General features: G+C 35.5%; 2 protein-coding genes across 2 annotated transcripts; both read right to left on the bottom strand.

Moving 5' to 3' along the window:
- Positions 1-8,253: 8,253 nt before the first annotated feature.
- LOC133779223 (alpha,alpha-trehalose-phosphate synthase [UDP-forming] 1-like) lies at positions 8,254-11,743 on the bottom strand. Its single transcript, XM_062219211.1, has 6 exons — positions 11,488-11,743; positions 11,178-11,279; positions 10,495-10,645; positions 9,361-9,461; positions 8,981-9,168; positions 8,254-8,563 (listed from the first exon to the last, which is right to left on the bottom strand). Exons 2-6 carry the CDS (start codon positions 11,211-11,213, stop codon positions 8,254-8,256), a joined length of 786 nt encoding a protein of 261 aa, XP_062075195.1. The 5' UTR covers positions 11,214-11,279; positions 11,488-11,743.
- A 1,018-nt stretch (positions 11,744-12,761) lies between these two features.
- LOC133779224 (uncharacterized) lies at positions 12,762-14,442 on the bottom strand. Its single transcript, XM_062219212.1, has 2 exons — positions 14,405-14,442; positions 12,762-13,125 (listed from the first exon to the last, which is right to left on the bottom strand). Exons 1-2 carry the CDS (start codon positions 14,440-14,442, stop codon positions 12,762-12,764), a joined length of 402 nt encoding a protein of 133 aa, XP_062075196.1.
- Positions 14,443-22,261: the final 7,819 nt, after the last annotated feature.

Below are 22,261 nucleotides of genomic sequence, written 5' to 3' on the forward strand. Positions count from 1 at the left end.
TAATCCTAGAATTTCGCCTAGGATTCATATCCAAACAACATAACTAGTTTTAACATCTAGAAATCCAACAGAAAGCCTCATCATAGCCTAAATTTAATCACCTAAGATCCAATTCCAAAAACTCTAAAAAAATAAAGAAATTTAAATAGAAACATGCTTTAATCCCTTACCCATGTGTTAACTTTGGCCTGAGCTAAATTCCAGTTGCCACACACTTTAATTCTCCCCAAGCTCAGCAAACCTATAGCTTCAAATCCCAGACTTGATTCCTCCCAAATTTCACAGCTTCCCAAAGTCTAAGGGAGGGAGAAAGAGTTGAATGAGCGAGAGAGAGTTGAGAGTCTTCCTTCTATTCCTTCTAACCCCTCATAGAATCTCAGCAACCTAAGCTTAAGCATATGCCTTAGCCAAAAAGTCTTTCTTAATCCTCAAGTACCACCAAGGGAAGTTTCGTCAATTGCAAAGTCACTCTAATTCCTCGAGTGTTCCCATAAATCCTCGTTTAATTCTGATATGTCCAAATAATTACTAAATTACTACCCGTTACTCGATAAATTCTGAACACACATTACGTTCCTAAAATACCCCTAGGCTCCCCCCGAGCAGGGTATTCGACCCCGTTGTGACTTTCTAGATAAACTTTTCCCTAGGACTGTCTTGGATTGTGCATCACAAATATATCACCACTCACTCATGGTATCAATCACAATATAAAAAAATATTACATTTATGCCCTCAATGGGCTAAAATTACAAATATGCCCCTTGTTGGGTTTTACGCCCTTAATAAAACCATATTTCTTATGCAACACGTTATTATTATCAATAAAAGAAGTAGAAATCATTTTGTTTATTCAATTGCATTGTTCGCTTGTTTTATTACATGTTTATTCAATTAATACAAACCTTCATAAGATCCTGAACATATGGATAGTTACAATTATGGTGACTAGGTGACAGTGGATTATAGTTGTAATTATATGTTCAAAAGAACGAGTCCTAGATTAGATCAGTGCATTGGATTTTCACTGATTAGGAAATCTACGATATGATCTACTTACACATTAGGAGTGTGATGTCTTGTCCAAGGCATTGACCAAGTAGATATGATCGGATGTATTTGGTTACATCGGACTAGGACCGATATTGATTATTGATTGATAAATAAGTATCGTTGTTATCGAATCTAATCAATATGACAATGTTGACCATAGGTTAAGTCGATCTTAATTCTGAGTGATAATATTATGCTAATTATATTATTTAAATCTTTTGACTTGTTCGTTACCAGCTTACCCTACGGTCTAGCCCATACTTACATCTTGTAGATTTAGTAATGAAATTGAGTGGGAGTATTATTCATAGATATGAAATCTATAACTTCTGTATGAGAAGTGAAAAGATGATTTCCTTAATTCCTTTGTTCAAAAGGTTAAATGATTGAGATCTCATTTCTGTGATTAAGTTCACGGAAATATCATTTATAAGGAACTTAGTGGGAGTTAAGGATAAAATACTGATGAGGGGTAAAACGGTAATTTTCACACAGCTTGTTAGTAAGTCATCGATAGAGGATTGACTAACTGTAATGGTTATAACAATGGATAACGTATTTATGGTTTGGAAAATACGTTCTATGAATTCAAGAGTTCAATTCCAAGTCTATAGTGGAGTCACGATGAATTAATAAGGTAGTGAAATTATTCGTAAATAAATTCACGGTAACTTATTGGAGCTTGATTTCATGGATCCATGGTCCCCGCATCACCTTTGAGTAAATCATCTAGAATGTCTCAATTAATTGATTTAATTATCAATTAGGATTTTTTTTAAAGTTGACTAGGTCAATTTTGGAAAATTTATAAATATGAGATTTAGAGAATAAAAGAGAATCTTTGGGTAAATTTATTAATATTGATAAATTGGTGTCAATATAAATAAATAAAAATTAAATAAAGTTTCAAATTATAATTAGTTAATTTGAATAAGGATTTAGTTAATTAATTAAAATAAATAAATAAAAGGTTTTGAATTTAGGCCCAATTGGGATTTAAATTCAAAATAAAAGTATTGGGCCCAAGTCCATTTGTGGGAGCCCAAGGCTTTAATCTTTTTGTTTATTATTTTAATTAATTCAAAATTTAAATTTAAATTTAAATTTAAATAAAGCCCATTAAGTTGTCTATATAAAGAATATGATATCTAGGGTTTTCATAGGTCAGTATCAGTTGATTCATTGGGTAAGTGAAAACCTAGACACTCTAATCCTTTCTTAGCCACTTTCTCTTCTTATTTTCTAGATCTCTATCTCATGTGTTGAGAACCAGCCCACACTAGTTCTAGATTGATCAAAGGCTTGGTGAGGAAGACTGTGTTGCTGATCTAGTTCAATCTCTTGATAATACTCTGCTACAGAAAGGAATCAAGAGTTAGAGAGATTGAAGGAAGGAGTTGTTCCAGTTCCGCTGCGTATTCATAAGTTTCTACATCATTGTGTTTATGTTAATTTACGAATCTAATGTTCATATGTATGTCGTGTTATTCTATGTTTCTATTATGTGTTTGGAAAAATAATAGGAAGCATGCATCTAGATTTAAATTTTGAGATCCTACACCCCTAACAGCCAAATGGGGCCCACATGCATATTTAATTCACCTAAAAATGAATTTCTAATCACATAATTACCAAATTCATATAGTAGTGTAATTAAATCAATTATTGCCCTCCAGGCACGCTAATCAAAGCCCTAAGCCTTATTAGGAAATTTGGAATGTTACAGCTGGGGTTGTTTAGAGGAACACATGGTAAATGTTCGCCTTTTTCGCTTAGGTCAACTATACCATATCTTTGGATTGTAAATGCATTTCAAAACAATATTTTGGGATCCCAATGTAACATTTTTACAAATTTCAATGAATGACCAACTCTTTTTACCTAATGTTCATTAAATGAGTCTTTATTTTTAATCACACTTTTTAAACTAAAACCTTGATTAGCGAGCTCATGACACATTTATAAATCACATGGTAATGATTCTAAGGAAGTAGGGCGTTACAACTTGGTATGAGAGCGTGCCAAGTTTTATGGTTCATGGAGATTGACCAAACATGTACGCTCGCTGCCAGAGACAAGCTCGACTCAAGGTTGGTTGGTATTAAATGCAATAATTGTTTAACTATTTATTTGACTTGCCTTATCTTCTAGAATAGGGAGCATGATGGATATGTTTGTGTTTTGTGGGATTGAGGTTTGATGAGTGTTGCATGAGTATTTTGGATTTGTGTCTTGATATATGTATTATATGGCTATTGTGTTGTTTAGCCATGCTTTTGTTAAGTGCTGGATAAGAGTACCAGGGCCGGTAGGCCAGGTTTTCGGCTGCAGATAGATTTGGAAGTTGTAGTGTAACAATTTTTTTTTTAGATTATTTAAATTTTGTGATTTATTTTATTTAAATGTTAAGTGTGATGAACTGTTTTATTTAAATATTGTTATTTTATTTAGTTGTTGTTTGTTTAATTTGATTGTTTATTATTTTATTTAATTGTTTTAATTGTTTGGTATAATCTTTTGAATTTAAATTTGTTAATTGTTTGTTTGGTTAATTAATTTAATAAGTGATTAATTGTGTAACATGTTTATTTTACTATTAGTGTTACATTTTAAATAAGTGTGATAATTGAGGTAATTATGTAAGTTATGGTTGAATGCAGTAAGGTGCATGGTAGATAGTGATGCACCCTAGTGTTTTAGTGTGTGCTAGTGTATGGTAATAGGGTGCACATGTGTGGATTTTCTACACATTTTATAATTTCCATTTATTGATATTTTTGGGTAGTTTATTTTAATAAGTAGGAAATTAAATAAAAAATAAATAAATAAAGGATATGGAAAGAGTAGTGGACGTGTGGTGTAAGGGATTGATTGATTATTTTTCCATTTTTCTTTTAAGAGAATAAAAATTTAATTGGATGAGGATAGACATTTTGGGAAACTATCATTTGACTCCAATCCTTTATAATAAAAGAAAAATAAGAAGGAATTATGAGAAAATAAAATAGAAAAAGGAAACTTACCATTTTGTGTTGGTGAGGTTTTATTGAGAGAGTTGAATAAAGGGGAAAGGAAAGGAAGAGAAGGGCATTCTTCCTTGTGGCTGCCGTGACCTAGAGAGAGAGAGAGAGAGAGAGAGGGTGGCGTGTAGAGAGAGAGAGGGAAAAGAAGAAAGAAAGGAAGAAAGAAGAAGAAGGTGAAGAGGAACCCATTTTAGAGTATGTTTTCTTGTATTTTTGGTTTGTCAAATCTCTTTTCTTGATTATATGTTATTGACTTTGTTTATTTGTTGTATGTGATTGGATTCTTTCTCCTCCTCATGGTGGTTTTCAAATAAAACCCTAGGCTTGAACAAGGGGTGTGAAGTTTGGGTGTTGATCATATTGTGTTCTTGATTTTACAATCAAGAGAGGTAATGGTCTTTCTTAGCCTATATATTGGTTTTGACGGGTTTATCTTTGAGGTTTTTGATGGTGATGCTAATGGTTGATTATTGTAGGATTGATGATTATGATTTGTATTTTTAAGAGAATATGATTTGTTTAAAAAGGGTTCATGGGTATGATTGAGAAAATGGATTTGATAGGGTTTATAATGAGGATATATGTTATGTTTATATTGCTATGGTTATCTTTTTAATCTTTGATTTATGTAAGATGGTAAATGATGATTTTAGAAATATGATAAGAAATATGTTAGGATTGTTATAAGGCATGTTTATGAGATATGGTGTTTATGAATTTATGTATGTTATTGCCATTGTTATTGTTGTTGGATTTCATGTGTAGATTCAATGGAATAGAAAAATTGGTTTTATAAGATTACATGTGAATATGTTAGTAATATTCTTAGAATTATGTATATAATAAGAGTATGATGAGATTTTGGACATGTATGATTTTATGTGAAATTTTTGGGATAAAAGATGAATCTCATGAGAAATTAAGCTTGCTGATTTTTGTACATAATTGGGTAAAATTTTGATAAAAAAATGATTTGCATGCATAAGTAGTGTCCTTGATGTTATGTTAATTTTATGAAATTAAAAAGGGTATTATAAGTCCTATTAAAATGATATTTTACTCAAATAATTACCTACAGAATTTTTATTGAATTTTTGAGAAAATATGAGTTTTTAAATTGAATATGGTAATTTTTAAAGATAAAAATAGTTGCTGGAATTTTTGTGAGAAAACGTGAAGTGTGTTCCACTAAAATAAATTTGATGAGTTTTTGAAACAAAATTATTATCCTAAGTTATGGTAGTATTGAAAAATGGTATTTTAAAATGGTATGAATGCATATTTTGATAAGTTATGATTTTCCTTTATTTTGATTGAGAAAAATATTTAGATTCTATTTATTGTGATTTTTAAAGAAATTAAATAGTGGCTGAAAGTTTGGTTTAAAAAGTTTAAAAATGATTATTTAATTGTCACATATGGATTTATGTTACATAAAACTAAGTCTTAAATAATTTAAATAAAAATATATTTTTCCCACGCTTAAAAATATATTTTTCTCACATCAGTTATGTAACACAACTAACCAATGTTAAAATTTACTTTTCTAAAGAAACATATTATAAATAGGTATTTTAATTAATTCCAAGTTTTTGGTTAATTCTTTGTAATTTGAGATTAATGAATGAAATTGTCACATATTTTATTTTTAAGCTAAATCAAATTATTTTATAAAATAAAATAATGTTTTGAGAAATTTAATCAACTTAGAAATTTTAAGAAAAATAAAGCATGTTATATGTCTATTGATTTTAAAACAATAAAAGTAAGAAATGTAGAATTATCGTTTTTTAAACGTCTCTATTACGCAATGTTCTCACGTATGCATGTTACATGCAAATCCACATTTACGTCCAAAATTATATTTACTATTCAACTACGTGGTTTTTATAAAATGATCATGCATGTAAAATAGGTAAAATGAGCATTATTCTTTTATAGCTTTATGTGTAGTTAAGAATAATTGCGTGTTATGTGTAACTGTTATTATGTGTGCATGGCCCATGCACACATGAGTTGTATAGAAGGACAAATAGTAATTTTATGAACCTAAGAAATGTTGTTTTGATTATGATATAGGCTCGTTGAAAGATTCTGAAAATTTCTTAGCTTGGACCTGAGGTAAGGAAGTTAGATAGATTCTATGATTTTATGCTATGAATGGTAAGACGGTTGTATGAATGAATTGTTATGAATTATCAATGCCATAATGTGATGATATGTTGAATATGATATGTGTATGGATGTTAGATACATCAAACAAGTTATGATGTTAGAGACATCAAACAGATTACGATGTTAGATACATCAAACGAGTTACTAAGGACATTGAGACGTAACTCCTAGGGCGGACGCGCCGAGGTTATTCAAGGACCAAAGACTCCTGTTTACCTCATAGGGTGACCTGGACAACTAGCGATCCATGCTCATCATGTATGCTGTATGTTTGTGATATGATGATATGTTACGATTATGTTATGATATACCATGATGTTTTAGATGACGTTAGTGTTTGTATTTGTTGTATTCTTACTTGCTTATTTGTTTGTACTTCCTTACTGGGCTTTTAGCTCACCCCCCTTACTTTCCTTCCAGGTAGCAAATAGGATTTCTTTATGGCACGCGTGGTGACGTGAGGAGTTCTATCATCATGGGGTGTATGGCGTGGGGTAATCCTATGGACGGAAAAACGATCAACGTAGAACGCCATTTAATTTATGTTTTGTTATAAGAGACTTTTCCTAAATTATCAGTGGGACTCAGTTATTTCATTTTGTTTATTCTGAACTTTGCATAAAAATTTATGTTTTCTTTTTAAAACTAATGACGCTAACTTGCATGGTTTTTAAGCAAGTCCCCACTGAGACTTTGATAATGAGTGGTATTCTTTTACAAACTATGTTATGTGAATGTTTTATAAGTATTAGCTTAGGGCGTTCTTTACAGAAGTTTTGTATCCAAGGCAGTAAAATGGATCATCCAGTGCAAATGATGGCAGCTGAGGCCAGATTCATTCGTCGGCTCTGAGATTGGCGATGGGTGTTTGTTGGCATGCAAGCAGGATTGTAAAGGCAAGAGTAAGAGATTGGGTGATTGAGACAGCGGGTTCCATCAGGGAACACTACTCTGTGATAGTTGGCAACAATGGCACCAGTTACGACTTAACCTGAGGGTGGAAACATATGGGAATTATTATATGAAAGATTCCAGAAGTGTTATCCTCCAGTTTCTGAGGGAGGTTTGGACCCGTGTAGAATTGAACAGGGGACGGGCATGGTTAGCTTCGTCCTCTGCTATATAGGAGTGAAAGGCAATGATAGAGTGGTTTGTGCCACGTACGTTTTGCAGGAGTATGCCCAAACATGGTTGGAAGTTGTACCCCAGAACCAAAATATTGTGATGATGGGTTCAGAGGAACTCGGACAATGGTTCAACGAGAGGCAGTACAGTGACGTGGTTTGAATTGCAAAAGTTGATGAGTTTATGAACTCAGTTTAGAATAGTACCACAGTGATAGAGTATGCACTACAAGAAAATGGGGTCTTTACCTACCAATTGTAAGTGTAGGTAAAACTAGCCTAATGGTGGGTAATATGGTTTACCTACCAATATTGAATTGGTAGAGATTGGTAGGTAAAAGTTAGTGGGGAAAGAGTCTTTACCTACACTTATTAACACTGGTAGGTAAAAGAATCAGTGGACCCCACTAAGTTATAAATCAATTGATGAGTCATCATATGACGTGTTTGATGACATGGCATCCTACGTGTATGCTGACATGGTTTTTGTAGTTTTACGTGTCTGATGACGTGGCATCCTACGTGGCATCATATGTGGCATCCTACATGGCATTCTGCGTGGCATCATATGTGGCATCCTACGTGGTGTCATTTTATTAGCCCACATAGCATTATTTTATTGGTTTGTTACACAATTTATATTTTGTTCAAATTTAATGGTTATGTGTAGGTAAAATATAATAACAGTTATTTATAAATGTTATATATTAGAAATAAACTAGAAAAAAACCATTCAATAATAAAATGTTTAATGCTAAAATTCTTTATAATGTTCAATACTAAAATAAATCATAAAGTTATCATTTTAAGGTTACCTCTACCAAAATAAAAAAAAAAACTTCATAAAGTTCATTCCTTAGTAAATTAATGTAAATAAACTAAGAATCATCTTGTAACTCCCGAACTGAAATAGATGGCGACTCTCTTAAATTTGCATCTGAAGCTTGGTCTGTTGGAGGTGGAGGAGGAGGTGCCATCAAATTGTTATGACGAAGTATATCCACAACTACACTAAGTTGTTCGTTAGTAGCATTAAGGCGGGAAGTTGTAGCATTAAGTCGTTCAACTAACTCTTCATAAGTTGGTTGATTGCCCACAATATTTTCACGATGTGGGTAAACCAAACTTATGAAACAAAAGCATGTGGTGCTATAACATTCATTTCTACCAGTATATTTGTTATTCCATCTGAAAAAAAGAAAAGTAAATTACACAAATTAACACACTGTCACTTTATAAGTTTTACTTCACTTACCCAATTTGTACATAATTGAACATGGAAAATGAAAATATAGAAATGAAAAACAGATATCATATAAAATTCCAGCATGTAAAGTGTAGCAAGAGAAAGATGCCTACCAGTATAAGCAATCTATTATTGGATTCCACAATAGTATCATTAAGTTCACTGAAATGGAGAAACAAAAAATGACACTAGATTAGAATAAAGCCTGAAAAAGAAACACTAGCTGGTATGAACAGATAAATATTTTTGCTTCTTAGAACATAAGTGAAATTTGAAATCCTAGAATACATGTCAATCTCCACATTAAGAAGGTTTCATTATCTATAAATCATACATGCTAATGCTATATATGAGCATACCTAACAAAGGTTGCAACCCATTCTTGAGATGTATGAGTTGTTACATGCATGAAATTATGCTGGTGTCTCTTTTCTCTTTCATCAGCTGGCATATTCAAAGCATAAGAAATGGAAGCAGCAACTTCTGTGATATTCCATGGATTTACTAAAATGGCACCAGCACCGAGCGATTGTGCTGCACCTGCAAACTAAATTTAAATGGAATAAACAAGAAGATGCAAGCCCGAAGAACTATGAAGACAATGCGTTGAACAGAATTCACAACAAAGTATTCTTTTTTTCCTTTTTCTTTTTTTATTGATAATTTAAGCTTTTCTGATGAATTTAACAATAGAAAAAACCTACCATGAAAACTCAGAGAAAATATAAAGTTAAATTACCTCACTCAGAATGAGGACTCCTTTCTTGGATGCTTGGCAAGCAACAAACTCATAACTCACAAGATTCATTCCATCTCTAAGAGAAGTAACAAGTGCAACATCTAAACAAGGAAAAACAAACAAATAAACAAAATTACATGCATATACACAGAAATGAAAAATATCTATATTTATTTTTATATATACACATATATATAAAATTTGCACCGGAAAAAGAAATAGCAATTGAGTTACTCATGGTAAACAAAATTAATTAATTGAAGGCACAATTGCCTTCTGTTGTTTCACCATATTAATGTATTACATGATTGAGTTACCATAGGAATCACTACAAACTAGGCAGCCTAGGAACAATTTACTTATCTAAGACAAAATTGATTAACGGTTTTTTTACAAAACAAAAATGAGTACCAGTAACAGCATACAGAGCGCACAATGCGTGAAAGTCAAGAGATCGGTCCTGTACAAAGAAGAGAAAATGGTTTAGCAGTCTTGACATAATCATTGAACAAAATTGTAAGAAAATCAAGTTCAAAGAAAATGAGAGACAGAAACATAACATACATAATATTTGACTAAATTGCAGTCTCAAAACATATATTAATCAAATGTTGTTGCTTAAAAAGACCTGAACTCAGACCTTTTATTCTTCTTTTTGTTTGATTTTTCTTTCACTAAAATGTCTTCTGAAAGTTGGGAAAGTGATTAAAACAGAACAAAGAAGATCGCTTGAAACAGTGTCTCTAATTTACATGATATATAAAAAAGACAAATCAGATGGTGTATGGGAACAGCCGTAAGAGTTCCAAATCTCCCATTAATGCGTCCCACAATCTCATGAACTTGGCTTGTAACAAACAATAATAAATAGATAAATAAATAACTGTATTATTTTAAAACTTTATCAAGATGAGATTAATTTAATAGAGTAGAAATGAATGTTATAGCACCACATGCTTTTGTTTCAGCTTGACTAACTTCCAACTCAGAAAAACTACTCATAGTCAAATGATTGAAATAACACTAGAAAATAAACTACAAATAGAAGAGGCAGTTATGAGTATTATCATCCATCAGACAGTGGTTACTGCAAAGCCAAATTAGAGTAGGAACATATTTTGATCATGAACATACATTCTGGAACATCTGTTCTGGTTGGCACGGCAATTTGAAGTAGAACTACTTTATCACGCCAGCTTGGATTTTCCTCTAGGAATTTTTCGAAAGCCAAAATCTTTTGTGGAATTCCTTTGATCATGTCAAGACGATCAACCCCCAGCATCACCTGTCCATAATTTAACAGCAATGATAGGAAATTAGGGAACCAGAATTGTGAAAGGAAAATTCATGTAGATACATTGCTGAAACACCAAAATAACTCATGAACATCTGTTCTGGTTGTGACCAGAAAATTATAGCAGTTGCTATGTAGGTGTCGAGGAAGGGCTCGAACCTCAGACCTTGTAGGAGCAATATTAGAAGTTAAAAAATAAACTAGAGGCGAAAACTCATTTGTTTGTATATATATTAAAGTCAAGAATTCCATGCGAGTTGGTTGAACCTGTTCACTTCAGCCAATGCAATTTGAATAAAGAAAACAGATAACTAGAAAACACCTAAAGATTGCAAGAGAATTTGAACAAAACAGATCTTAAACTGCAACCATATCTAATTATTAGCAGAAAAACAAGTCTTATTAGTAGACGAGCTAGCCTAGTAGGCTCCCTTCTTTGGGAAATAATTTTGCATGCCTCTATTTCAAGCCAAACATGTACCATATTGTTTATCAAAGAAACCAAAAGTTGTAGGTCAACTACCTTCCAACCAGCAAATCTCTCTTTCAGTTCTTTCATGTGTTCCTTGACTTGAGGAATTTCCAAAGCTCGAACAAACCGGTCAGAGTCTATGCCAATTGGAAACTGTAGTTCCACATCCAAATTGAAAGAAGGGAATGCAGGCATCACAATAAATAATGAAGTGCAGAAACTTAGCTTGAAAATATTAACACTAATGCATTACACCACATCAATGTACAAATGATTATGTATTATGTACTATGTGAAATGCTAATTTTGCAGGTGCGCAAATAACTATAAAAGAATGATGGAAAGGCTTCCAAATTTGTACCGCTGCAACACGAGTAAGCTTTCCTTGGTCCTCTACTCCTTCAGGTGTACCCTTTAGCCCAAGTATACGAGTACAAGCACTCACAAAATGCCTTGCATAATCGTATGTATGGAAACTGGAAGCTCAAGAATCCACCAATTAAAATCCTCATCAAGAAATACTGGTATGCACCTCTGCAATAAATGAACAATTTCGTTAAGGGTAGCTGATATGTATAGAGCTAGAAATACAAGATTACATAATGACAAGTAGCTATTTGAACCTTTTCAGCTAAAGCTTTGCTTAGTGCAATTTGTCCAGTCTCATCAGGCACATTTACACCAGCCCAACCAATCCATCTAGCATCAAACTCCTTCACCCCTATTAAGAATTGAAAAGACAAAAAAACAAACAAACAAGGGATTGAATTACAGATCTGCGATGGACCTTCAAAACGAATCCACTTCAGAAATACATAAATTGTGATACATATATATCTATTTTCTTTTCTTTTTATTCACCACCACAAATAAAAAAACGAAAAGTATGATCGATGGTAGCTGAAATTCCAAAGAATAAATTCAAATAAAATATTGAATTCAAATGCAAGAAAATATATCGAAATTAAATTTTTGTTCAAAGAAAAATTCAATAACATAATAATTGATCGATTGTGCCGAGTAATAATTTCAAGGGAGATTGAAGGGAAGGATAATCATAAACATGAAGATGTACCTTTGGGAAGGTAAACATTGCGCTTCAAGTAGTAAATGTAGAATCACCAGAGGAAGCTGGAAAGGAGGTAGAGAAGAACGCCACCTATATAGTTGCGAAGCCAAGACTGGAAGAAGTGAGGAAGAGGCTCCCAAACTCTTGCAGGGAGTAAGGTTCCAAGCACAATGTGGTTGTACAAGTTGCTCTCCTCCAAGAACAGATGCAGGTACTGTTCCGAATCCATCGGAATAAGGCTAACCGTCTGTCAAATCCGGCGGAAAATATGAGATATGGTTTTGGTGTTTGGAGAAAGAAGGGACGAGCAGATAGTCAATGGAGACTACAGATTCCTAAGATATTATTATAACGAAAAATGCCAGACACTATGTGACGCGCCTGATTCATTTTGTGGGTCCGATGTGGGATTCACGTGGGGTCTTTTACATGTATATACATACAGGCCTACAAACATTAACATTTCCAATTACACCATATCAAATATAGAATTATACCCAATAGAGAAAATCAGTCTATCGAATGAACTGACCTCACTACGAATCTGATACTTCCCGACCCATGATTTATTCTCTGTCGATGAATCGGTTGAGCATTTCCTTCTCCTGCAGAACCAAAAAATCGTTCTCCTTCCCGAACCATTCATAGCGGTGTTTCGCAACATAATCATACACGAAATCTCTGATCGGAGTCGGAACAACCCCAAAAATGCTCAAAGCAGAGAACGGGAATGGCAAGTAGGAGGCCACTCTGAGTGCAACCGCGGAGCCTTGGTGGAACACACCAGGACCCTCGATGAAGAGAAATCGACGAAGAACATCATCTCGATCAAGACCGGAGAGGCGCAAATAAGGCTCGGCAGTCTCGGATTGAAGGTAGCAGAACTTGATTTTCCTGTACTTGTCTTCAGAAAATTGCAGAAAATTGTTTCTGGTTTGTGCATGGGTTTCAGAATAATGGTTGATTGTAGATCCTGATTTTGTGGCTGATTGTGTATGGGTCTATAGATTTTGTGGTTGATTAGTGTACTGAAATGGGTTTGAGTTTTGAACTGGGTTGTGTTCGACCGATTTTCTAATAGGAGAGACTAGAGGGTTTTTTTGTGTGTGAAAGAGTTAAATGAGAAAAAATATATTATAATGATTTTGTTTTTATAGAATTAATTTAATTTTAATTTTTGTTTGTGTAATGTTTGTTTTTAAGATGTGTACCATTTGTTAAAAATAATATGAATTGTTAAAAATAAGTAAGATGACATGTAGGATATTTTTAACACATCATCACACAACTCAGCATCATTTTTAATAAAAAGTTAAAATGGTAAGAGGGAAACATAAGCGCCAAATGAAAAAAAAATTTCCCTCAAATATATGTGTAGGGTAACACTCTTTACTTACCCATATTATTAGTAGATAATCATCTTTCCAAAATGTTATAATATTGGCAATATTTACCTACCAATAAATCTTAGGAATAAATATTGGTTGGTAAAGGTTTCCTTTACCTACCAGTATATATTGGTAGGTAAAATATTGGTAGGTAAAGATCAGATTTCTTGTAGTGATGCCAGTGACCTTCGTAGATCGGCCAAATTTTCTTTTGATTTGGTACCAACAGATGTGTCCCTAAAGGAGCGATCCACTCGAGGATTGAACCCTTGGATTGGTCAGAGTGTTAGGATCACTCTAGTGTAGGAGATTATTACCTACGCTTAGGCAGTAGGGAGGGCCTTTGTTATAGAGGACGCAGGAGCAAGAGATGGAGTAAGAGGGTTGTTGGGCGGAAAGCTCAGGCAAGGGTGTGGCCATTTGCAGGATCAGGTAGGGGCGAAGGCCTAGTAACCAGGAAAGAAAGAGCCCCGATTGTCTATTACTCCTAGTCCTGACAGGAGGGTTCATAGTATTCAAGGCGGCCACTAGGATGACGATGAGGTCTGGAGGGGTTACTTAGTATGTGCTAGGCGCATGAGACATCATGTGGGAGAATGTCAAGCAAAGGCATGTTATCGATGAAGAATGGTAGGGCACATCAAGGGGAATTTCCCAAAGACAAAGACGAAAGAACTAAAGAGTATAGATAACCTACCCCAATTCGAGTGACCGTCTCGATATGGTTAGAGCCTGAGGCTAGTCCCTCAGAGGCGACCGGTTGGCTTTCTAATTCTTTTTCCTGTTTATAAGTTGAGCTGATTGAGTTTGATGCTACGTACCTCTTAAGAGAGACATCAACATGTTGCACATGCTTCATGGTTGTCATGCCATGGGGCTTGAGATTTTAGCATCTACCTGGGAAAATTGGTAGTAATTGATTGAGCTGGTTCTATGAGGTATATGATGTGATCTTGAGTGTGGATTTACTGGTCAAATAAGGGACAACCATGGACTATAAAATAAGATGGTGACTTCTAAGGCTCAAAGGAAAGAACCCGGTTGTAGTTACTGGGTGCTTAGCTATTGAGGAAGATACCACTGAGTTTATATAAGTTAGACCAGATGAACACTGGATTGGCCGATAAGGTTCCAGATGGATTCACGAGGATTCGTTGGGATAATTGTCACATTTAGGGAATTTAACACGCAACAGGATTAAGGCAGAGATATAACCGGCATCTGGGACATTATGAAGAATGACACTAGCTTAGCAAAAAGAATTAAAGGTTCAATTGAAGAACTATTTGACCTGAGGGTTGATCGAACGGAACATCTTATCATGAGACACACCAACACCATTTGCCAAGAATGAAGGATTCATTTTTCGGTTGTGAGGGTAGGACAATGTTACCAAGAATTAGCCAGTTGAGGATCAAGGCAAGAGACATTAGAAGAATTGCCTCTTGCACTACGCAGGTCGTGATGGATTATCGGTGAAGGCTATTAAAAAGACTAATGCCTCAGTGACCCAGGTAAGTTTGACAAGCAGGAAGTACAGGAATGGTATGGACAAGTCGCATTCAGATTGATCAAGGATGTTTCAGACTACTCCTAGTTAGAAGCAGAACGTGAATAGTAACTTCATTAATAGTACCAAGGTTAAAGAACAGAGTTACAGGTAAGGTTCAAAGATGGACAAGTTCCAATTTCTCCAGAAGACATTCAAGGTCATGCTATGGGATCATGTATGAGGTAATTAAGATCGAAAATCGTAAGGAAATTGCTAACAGAACGCCTTAGGGGCGAGAAGCACAGTTAAACCAGTGGGCCACATCGGCTACTACTTGAAGCATCTTCTAGGACAGCCATACCTTGACTAAAGTGACATGAGAACATAAAGTTTTTTCTAAATGGATAGTTGCGTACCAGATTTTTAGAAGTTAGAGTGAAGATTGATTCCCACGTCATGGTATTAGAGTCTATACGTAATGGATTGGTACAATAGAACGTTGCGAAGGACATCGTCCTTGCTTAAAGTATGGAATTACAGTGCAATATGTTATAAGCTAGGGTGCACCCGTCTGTAGACTAGAAACAAAGGTTGTTCATGCTTCATGATGGAAAGGAGAATAAGAACATAGATTCTCGGCATGGGACTTAGATGTCCTACAGTGGATGTCGAGTTGATAGTTATGCCGATTAACCACAGTTAGAATGAAATAATGACTGGGGTTGGTTTGGAATCTGTGAATGATAATTGGCTGATATATATTTCTACGAATGAACAGTGAAACACAAAAAGAAGATCTTGTAGGAAAGGTTAAGAATCCTGCCACTTTGGAATAGAAAGGTTAAGATATGTTGACCGGATGAGTGATCCGAAGGATACTGGCATTGAGGGGAAGATACGGGATGAACCTTAGGTTACCTCTTACGATTATTATATCCAAGAAGTTTGAATGGGTATTGAGACCACAATCTTTATATCGGGAGGATGTACGACCTAATCGTTTAGTAAACAAGAGATGATAATTAGAAGCCGGAAAGGCTATTATGGCTCTGGTATATCATGGAGTTAGTATAGAGGAATATGGTTATGAACCCTAGGGGTGGACCACCTTGGATTATAGATGAGGTGAGTGGATGCGAAAGTTGTGATTTGACCTATTGGGTTGGCACACCATGGTTGGTGTGGGTGAGATATCAAATGAGGGAGTGGGTATGAAAGGAGACCGTATGTCTCCATTGGACGCTGAGGTCGATAGTGTCAGATTGAGACCCATGGACTCCTATGTTCTGGAAAAAGGTTCATAGAGTGACTATGAGTAGGATAATGTGAGATAGTGAATGAGAAGTGCTTATTCCAGAAAATGAACCCAGGGACAAGAAGTATCCTAGTTCAGAAATCGCTCAGAGGATCGGTGAAATTATTAAGGAATGTTGAGAGCAGGAGTGTCTACGTTATTTCAAGAACATGAGAGTTTGTAAGTCTAGATATGGGAACGTGGAGTTCTAGGATTGAGGACTTTGTATTCTTCGACTACAAGGATATGGTGGTTTGAAAAGGAAAGAGGAGTTTGACTCTAGAGTTGATATACATTTATGAGATCCTAATAGGGATTAGGATAGGGGCCAAAAGATTGGCCTCACTCCAGCATGGGTAGAGGCTCATGAGGTGTTACAGTACAAATTTTGAAGAAATGGGTGACGAGTACAACCCTTGATTGGGTCAGGAGACCTTGGAAATTTAGTGAACCTTATCGTGTAAGGAAAACCAATGGAAACTCTGGATAAAGAGATAAATTCTTATAGATTAAGACTATCATTCTTATGGAACTATAGCAAGAAGAGACGAGGTAAAGGAATTGACTCTGGAAATGTGTTCAGGATTGCGGGATTAGTATCCCGAGATGTTTGACCAAATTTTGAGGATGAAATTTTGATAAGGAGGGGATAGTTGTAACGTCCCGAATTCGATATTAAGGCTGAGCCCCTTGACTAAACTGCCTAAAGGGTCTAATTGGGATTATATGAGCGAGTAAAGGATTATATGCATGATGATGTGTTATAAATGAATTGTGTGATAATATAATTAGACATGCATGTTTGTGTGTATTAAATATGCATGTGGGCCCATTTCTGTGAATAGGGGCATGTTTGTAATTTTGGCCCGTTGAGGCATAAATGTAATTATGCATGTGTTATGAGTGAGACCCGAGTGTTATGGGGATATATTTGAGATGTGTGGTCCGAGACGATCCTAGGGTACATATTAGCGGAATAGTCACAACGGGGTCAGATTCCCGGCTCAGGGTGAGCTTAGGGGTATTTTGAGAACTTGGCATGTGCCTGGGGTTTACCGGGTAATGGGTAATTATTATTAATTATTTGGGTATGTCGGGATTAAATGTGGATTTGTAGGAAAACTCGAGGAATTAGCGGAATGTGGCAAATGATGGGATTGCCCGTGGTTGCATTAAAACATTAAAGATAGAATTGGGGGCATTTTGGTCATTAGGCAGCAAGGATAGATTCAAACTAATACAAGGCTCTAGAATTAGCTGAGGAACACATTAGAAACACTCTCACCTTGTCTCCTGCACTCTCTCTCTCCCTAGTCAGTTTGCTCTCCCCTTTGGTGTGCATAGAAGCTAGTGGGGGTTCTTCGAGAATTGGTGCAAGAATTGAAGATTTGAAAGCTTGGAGACTGAGGAATCAAGCTAGGATCACTTGAGGATTAATTTAGGGTCTTCATTTGTAGAAGGGGAAAGTGAATTCGTATGGTTCTTTATTGAATTGTGAGTTTGATATCGGCGTTGTTGAGTTTCAATCTCAAGGTTTGAATTTTGGGCTGTGATGGAGTTTTGGCTTAGCTATTAGTGTGGTTGTGTTGTCTATGGTATTTGGGAATGCTTGAGAGACTTAATTATGGCTTAAGTTTATGTCTAGGATGGATTTTTGGTGAGTTGAGTTAAGGTAAAACGTAGAAAATGGTGAGGTTTCTTTTGGGACTCGAGCTGCGGCCCACTTGAACACAGAGGCCTGGGGCCTTGGAATTTTTCCCAGGTGCCACGGCACGCCTCACCTTGCGCTGCGGCCCGTGTTCCCCAAAACATGAGAGGAATGCTCTCTGACTTGAGCACGCCACGACCCTTAAGGGCTGGGCCACGACTCAAATAGGCAATTTTGGCCAAATGAAGTTTTTAGGCTCAGGAACCCAAATGTTTAGGTTCAAGTAGGATTCTACTACCCGGTTCTCGAAGGATAGAATTATATTCCGACGTTCTTAATTAATTTAGACCATGATGGATATTAATTAATACGTCGTGACTAGGTTTTACCGCTCAGGCTAAGGATTAGGAATCATGCTCGGGATAACATTGGGTTGTCAGCTTGGGACACCAGGTAAGAGAACTATTTGTGCATGTAGAGCTATGTGGTGTATATGGTTGTATATATTGTTTATAGTTGTTATGTCATACATGTGATTATGACTGATCGGCAAGAGCCGGAAGCGGCAATAGCTGGAAGGGGCATAAGCCGGGAGTGGCAAGGGGTCGAGATAAGCATTAAGCATGATGAATGCAGCCTACCAGGCCGAGACCCTCAAGGGTGTTGTATACACTTGCTCGTCTATGTAATGACCCACTAATCTAGACTCTTGTACCATTATCGAACTATACATACAAATCCTTACTAAAACATACATTTGCGAAAATACCATAATTTATTATAAACTTGTAGAAACAAAGGTTACTTTCATAAAATTTAGTAGGATATGGGTACCCATTGTCTTTAAAACAAAAACAACTTAAAGTGAAAAGAGTTACATAGAAAATGCGGAAAATAAATGTAAAACCATAAAATAGGTAAAATGAGACTACATCCTCGAATCGAATAACGCTCGACCCCTTGGCTCCATTCACCATCGATACACATCCTCTAAGCGTCACGAATCTTACCGCCTCTAAAGCTTATTTTCCTGCACATAAACAGAAAGGAATGAGCCTAATGCCCAGCAAGGAAAATCTAACACATAATCATAAACATAAATTTCATAATAAACGTAAAGACATATCATAACACTTAATACAATGGCCATTATTACTTGGGGTCCCATAGACTAAAAAAGCTTATGCCCATGAGATTAGTGGGGTCCTACTAGCTAAGTAGGCATATGCCCATAATCTTTTTGGGGTCTTGTTAGTCAAATAGGGCATAAGCCCAAGCCTACAACATACACATTCAATTTATAGCATGTTTCATAAAATAACACATAAGATAACATAAACATAAACATATAGATTCTAGCCTATTTTCCTTACCAAAGTTACCGGGATATGTGGACTGAGTTGGGACCTTTTGGAACACTCCTAATAACCATTAGAAAGAGTGAGTCTAAAGAAGAAAGGAGATGAAATGAAAGGGATGGAAAGACTAAACCATTTGAGAAACATGCTTACCGAAACTTATGTGCTCAAGAACTTAGATTCCCTAACCAAAATGAAGATTAAGGTTAGAGATTGAGTAGAAGACTATGAGAAAGAAAATAACATAATACAGAAATGAACTAGAGTTTTGGTTACCTCAAAGACTTGAAAGACCAATCTACACCTTAACTGAAATACTATAGAACCTCACTTCCCAAAGTGTTTGATAAGCTTATGATGTTTAAGCTTATGATTTTCCCAAACCAGGTGTTTACACTCTCACACTCACTTAACACTAGCAGCTTCTGAACTTAGAGCAAAAGGTGAATAATGGCTGGGTACTAGGTCCTATTTATAGAGTTTGGGAATGAAAGTATCTTGATTTTACTTGAATAAAAATAATGGCTTTTTAGGTGAAAATCATTTGAATAATCGTTCAGCAGAGGCTGAAGACTCGTTCAAAAGATGCTGGACTTATGGAGGAGTTTGAATGGTTGAAAGGAAAAGAAATCAAAAATGTTTGAATTTATGCTGGAGGAGGTGATATATCGCCTGGGCCAGTATGCCCGAGGCGACCGTGCATCGTCTTGTGTTTTCCGTATCTACGTGCTGCGATATATCGGCACACGCTGAATATTTAAACATGAAATTACACATTTTTAGCTAAGTTTGAATGGAGTAAACAGCCTTGACTAAGCCTTCAACGTATTCAAAGCTGCTGACTGACCCTATAACATTCAAACTTTACCCTTATTTAATTTAATCCTCAAAAATACTTAATCCTTAATTACCATTCATAACATGTGCTTAAAATCCTATTGGTTGATATCTAAACCTTATAGTATAATAAATATAATCCTTAATTATCAGTCATATAATCAAACCTTAGGTTATACTTAATATTCTTAAACTATAGGTTAAACTTAGAAAATCTATAAGTACTACTATGAGTGTCCAAATAATTCCCGGTCTGAACCAAAAATCCACAGTAAAAAAGATAATACTATACATACTATAATACTACTAAATAATTAACTAAGTAAAGTTCTTGGACTCTACAGTCTAGGACAGCGGACTTGGTGCTTAGTAACGCACCCCGATCAGCGAGGGCCGCTGCTGTAGTATTTTTTTGTTGTGTTATTGTATTGTCGTATTATTTTACTACTGTGTTATTGTACTGCCGTATTACTTTATTGTTGTGCTGCTGTACTATTAGGCTGTTGAAGTATAATATTTTATGCTGTGCTTGAAGTTCTCTTGCTGGGCCTCGGCTCACGGGTGCTTTGTTGTGCAGGTAAGGACAAGGAAAAGGTCGAACAACCATGAGTTGGAGGGCATAGAGTGGTGTGTACATGTTTGGCCTACCTGGCCGCCACAGCTGGGGTTGTTTTGAGGAGCACGTGCTAAATGTTCACTTTTGTCGCTTAGGTCGATTGTACCATATCTTTGGATTGTAAATGTATTTTATAACAGTATTTTGGGATCCCAATGTAACATTCTTACAAATTTTAATGAATGACCAATTATTTTTATCTAATTTTCATCAAATGAGTCTTTATTTTGATTTAATCACATTTTTTAACCTAAAACCTCGATTAGCGAGCTAATGGCACATTTATAAATCACATTGTAACGACTCTAAGGAAGTATGGCATCACAAATTTGTACTTCTTTCTCATTAGGATCTTCTCCTTTTTCCAATCTAGTTAAATGATCTGCAACTAGATTTTCTGTGCCATTTCTGTCACGAATTTCCATATCAAACTCTTGAAATAATAAGACCCATCTAATCAAGCAGGGTTTGTCATCCTTCTTTCTCATAAGGTACCTAATAGTAGAATGATCTGTGTAAACAATCATCTTATGACCAATTAAATATGGCCTGAACTTATCGAACGCAAAGACAATTGCAAGTAATTATTTCTCAATAGTTGCACAATTTAATTGAGCATAATAAATCGTTTGGAATACCTTGTCAACTCGCTATCCCAGAACAACTCCTACTGCATAATCGCTTGCATTGCACATCAATTCAAAAGGAAGTTCCCAATTCGGTGATACAACAATAGGAGCATAAACCAATTTCTCCTTCAGCGTGTTAAATGCCCTTAAACATTCAGCATCAAAGTCAAACACCACACCATTCATAAATAGAGTACATAGGGGCTTCGAAATCTTCGAAATGTCCTTTATCAACCTCCTATAAAATCCAATGTGGCCCAAAAAACTACGAACCCCCTTAACAGACACCGGTGGAGGTAAGTTTTCTATTGTAGATATCTATGCCCTGTCTACCTCAATACAATGGCGTGAAATTTTGTGGCCCAAGACTATTCCTTCTGTCACCATAAAGTGATATTTCTCCCAATTTAATATTAAATTTGACTCCTCACATATTTTCAAAACCCTCTCCAAATTAGCCAAACATCCATCAAAGGAAACTCCAATGACTAAAAAGTCATTCATGAAGATCTCTATACCTTTTTCCACCATGTCGGAGAAGATAGACATCATAATTCTCTAAAATGTTGTTGGAGTATTACATAACCCAAAGGACATTCCACGTGACGGTGGTCTTTTCTTGGTCCTCTGGTGCAATGGAAATTTAATGGTACCCCAAATACCCATCCAAGAAACAATAATAAGGATGGCCTGCTATTCTGTTCAACATCTTATCAACAAAAGGCAAGGGGAAATGGTCCTTCCTGGTTGCCTTATTCAGTTTATGGTAATCAATACAAATTCTCCACCCCGTTATAGTACGGG

This window comes from Humulus lupulus, chromosome 5 (assembly GCF_963169125.1).
Source record: "Humulus lupulus chromosome 5, drHumLupu1.1, whole genome shotgun sequence".
Taxonomy (NCBI): Eukaryota; Viridiplantae; Streptophyta; class Magnoliopsida; order Rosales; family Cannabaceae; genus Humulus; species Humulus lupulus.